The sequence below is a fragment of the Oryzias melastigma genome, linkage group LG13 (genome assembly GCF_002922805.2).
Source record: "Oryzias melastigma strain HK-1 linkage group LG13, ASM292280v2, whole genome shotgun sequence".
In the NCBI taxonomy this organism is placed as follows: domain Eukaryota; kingdom Metazoa; phylum Chordata; class Actinopteri; order Beloniformes; family Adrianichthyidae; genus Oryzias; species Oryzias melastigma.
In genome coordinates this window covers 29,843,568-29,846,934 of record NC_050524.1, presented here as the reverse complement: position 1 = coordinate 29,846,934, position 3,367 = coordinate 29,843,568, and the positions used below count along the sequence as shown (strand labels likewise).

The 3,367-nt window shown below is 32.0% G+C and overlaps 1 protein-coding gene across 1 annotated transcript in view; it reads left to right on the top strand.

Moving 5' to 3' along the window:
• Nucleotides 1–1,972, top strand: part of LOC112150018 (suppressor protein SRP40) — a gene marked incomplete in the record, with an annotated part of 16,724 nt that extends 14,752 nt beyond the window's left edge. The window contains 1 exon segment of the mRNA XM_036214968.1: nucleotides 1,427–1,972. Coding sequence (XP_036070861.1) covers nucleotides 1,427–1,771 — 345 coding nt within the window.
• Nucleotides 1,973–3,367: the final 1,395 nt, after the last annotated feature.

Genomic DNA, 3,367 nt, shown 5'->3' with positions numbered 1-3,367 from the left:
TTATCCATCAGATCGATCTCTGCTTTTATGGATCCATTATTGATCTATTAAGCTTAGATCAATGCAGATTGATTAATCAGTTTGATAAACCCAGCCTTACAAAACAATTTAAAATATATATTTTTGATCATTTGTAATGTCCGTACACTCTGCTGCCCAATATGAGTGATGATTGTGTATATCTGATTTCAGGGGTAAATTCTGCCTTAAAACAGCTGGACATCGCTATGTATTTAAATAAATTCTACTTATTCCATGAGCATTTTTTCACTTATAACAAGAGGAAAAAAATTTCATTTTATAATTTTTAACCTTTTTTTTTTTGAAAATGAAATTTATCCAGTGTCATTGGCAGATTTTCTTTTAATAAGCAAACAAAAATCTGCCGATGGAAAAAGAAAAATACTCTTTCCCAATTATTCATCTTTAAAGAAAGATATTCTAGTCAATAGGGAAAGTATCAACAAACTAAGATTGATTTGCTGTTAAAAAAAACTCTTGATAAGATTATTTATCTTCCATGATATAATATGACAATTTTTCTAAAAAAAAACTTACTTACTTTCTTAAGATTCAGTTTTTTCAGTGTGAAACATGAAAACTTCAACAAGTGGTAGCCTAAAAATAAGAAAACCACTAATATTAAGAAGAAAACACTAATATTAAGAATAAAATCACTAAAAAGTAGTCAAATGATTTTTCCATGCAGCAAATATTTATTACTTATCCACATTACAAACTATTTTAAACCTTATTTTCAAGACATTCATCTAACATTTCAGTTGTTTTTCCTCTCTTTGTTTATAAGATGTCAAAATCTAAAAAAAAAACTAACTGTTGGATAGAGGGACTTTAAATTGAAGGTTTTACAACCCAATAACAAATATTTTTTTGCTAGTTTTAAGTAAGTGTTTTGTATTTTTGAGTTTTTATGAATCTAATTGTAGTTTATTTTGATTCAAGTGACTAAAAACGAGTGTAATAAGTGGAAATGAGTCATTTTAGAACAAAATGTGAACAAAATGAGAACATGATCTTGGCACAAGTCGGTCCATCTTAAAAAATAATCTTTTTCTCAGTCTAGATCCTTATTTTTATTTCCAAAATTCAACATTTATTGAACTTTAAAGTAACATCTTTAAAATTGAACCATAAATTACAAAACAGATTTTTTAGTCTTGAATAAAATATTTCTATTGTCAGGTGGATGGAGCAAAATAATAATTCCCCTATTTCTTAACCCTAGCTTCTAATGTCAAAAACTTCCCAAGTGATCTTATTTCGTGAAAAGAGAAGTAAACAACTGAAATTCTTCTTAAATTTCTACAAAAACAAGGTTTTCAACCTTAAAATGAAGCAGTCTGCAGTGTGAATGGTCTGCTCTGTGAGTCTCCTGTGAACTTTCCCTGTTTTTATCCTCTTCCAGGAGATCTCTGACGGTCAGCTGAGCAGCGATCCAAAGACGGAGAGCTCATCCAGCGGGGATCCTCCTCCCTCTACAGGCGACGGCTCCAAGCCGAGCGGAGCTCAGAGCCTCTTCGGCACATCCGTCCCTCCCAAACCTGAAGGCCAGCTGGATCCGGCGAAACCCTCCGAGTCCTTGCCGAGCGCCGGGGTCAAAGCGTCCGTCAGCAGCCCCATGGAGTCTCTGATGGGGAGCACAAGGGTCAGAGACGGAGGCCCCCGCACTACCACGCTCAGCGCAGCCGAGTTAATCAGAGGACCAAGAGTCTACAGACCTGCTAATGTCGTTCCCAAAAAACCTTTCTGAGTAAAGAAAAATGCAAAAGCCTAAAGTTTGAGTCGTGAGAGGGTTTGGGTTTGTGTTTGGATTCAGTCACCATGAGGGATGATGTGTGCCTGCTTTCCTGGGGATCAGAGGCTGGATGTTTACACATGTGGTTCAGTGGAGTTAAAATCACAAACATCAAATAATATCTAACAGTGAAACAAATAAAGCAGTTTGATTTTATTATGATTGTCTTTCTGTTTGTCTGAAAATTCAAAATTATAATTTGAAAAGATCATGGAGTGATTTTTATGAGCAAAAAATTATATATTTATTTAGACAGTTGTGAGAAAAAAATAAACGAGTTCTAAAATTAGTTTAGCATGTTTGGAGATTAAAAAGATCAAAATTTTAGTACGACGGACTTTTAAAATAAAAGCTTTCATAAGGACCTCGAGTTTCAGAATTTTAGGACTAGAGTTGAGATAGTATTGGGGGGTTGGATTACATAAACTCACTTCGTCCCGCTCCTGTTCCAGCTATCAATCAAACTCTACTTGACTTTGGTTAATAATCACTATATTTTATGAATCAAAGGGGACTTAAGTGTGCTTTTGTTTTGTTTTTTAATCCATGCATTTCATTTTTTTCTCTTTTAGGTTTTATACATCTGGGTGATTTATTTGTTTTGAATAGTCAAAAAATAATTCTTTCAATAAACCAAATCAATCAATCAGTGGATTAGAGCCATGCATTTAAAAGAAAAACCTAAAACATGATCAATTGCTAGATGTTATAGAGTCGGAATAAGTAGATTGAATTCGAATTATGAGATTAGAATTCCAATTTTTGATTATAAAGCCAAAATTCTTAGAAATGGTCAAGATTTTGAACATAAAATAATAAAGATAATGATGACAGTAAAAGAGTTTGACATTATTTTTCTTGTTTGATTTTTGTTCATTTTCCACTTCAGACATCCAGCTATTAAAAAGTCCTACAACTTTAAGAATTTTTTACTTCTTAAAAATGATTTTGAATCAGTAAAATACATCAATAAAACATAAACCTAAATGTTAACTTGTAGTAGAAATCTATTTGCAAAAAGTAGTCTTTTTAAGTGCATTCGGTTTGATACAAAAATTAAGACAGTGTACTTTAAGTTCATGCTTTAAATACCCTCAATCAATCAAACAATCAATCTTTATTTATATAGCATTCTTATATTATATATATATATATATATATATATATATATATATATATATATATATATATATATATATATATATATATATATATATGTAATACACACACACACCCCTACATATACATATATATTATATATTTATATATATAATATATATATATATGTAATACACACACACACACACATATATATATATATATATATTATACATTTATTAGGGCTGTCAGATTTGTCGCATTAATTACGCGTTAACTTGACATGTGCATGACGCCGACAATTTTTTTTACGTATTAATCACGGATTTTCTCATACGTGCCTTTCCATACCGCGCGCGGGCGTCCCTCATCGCCCTCTAACTTACCGGCTGCTCTCACTAGATGACTGGCGGGTCTCCAACCACCGAGCCTGACAGCTCTAATATATATATA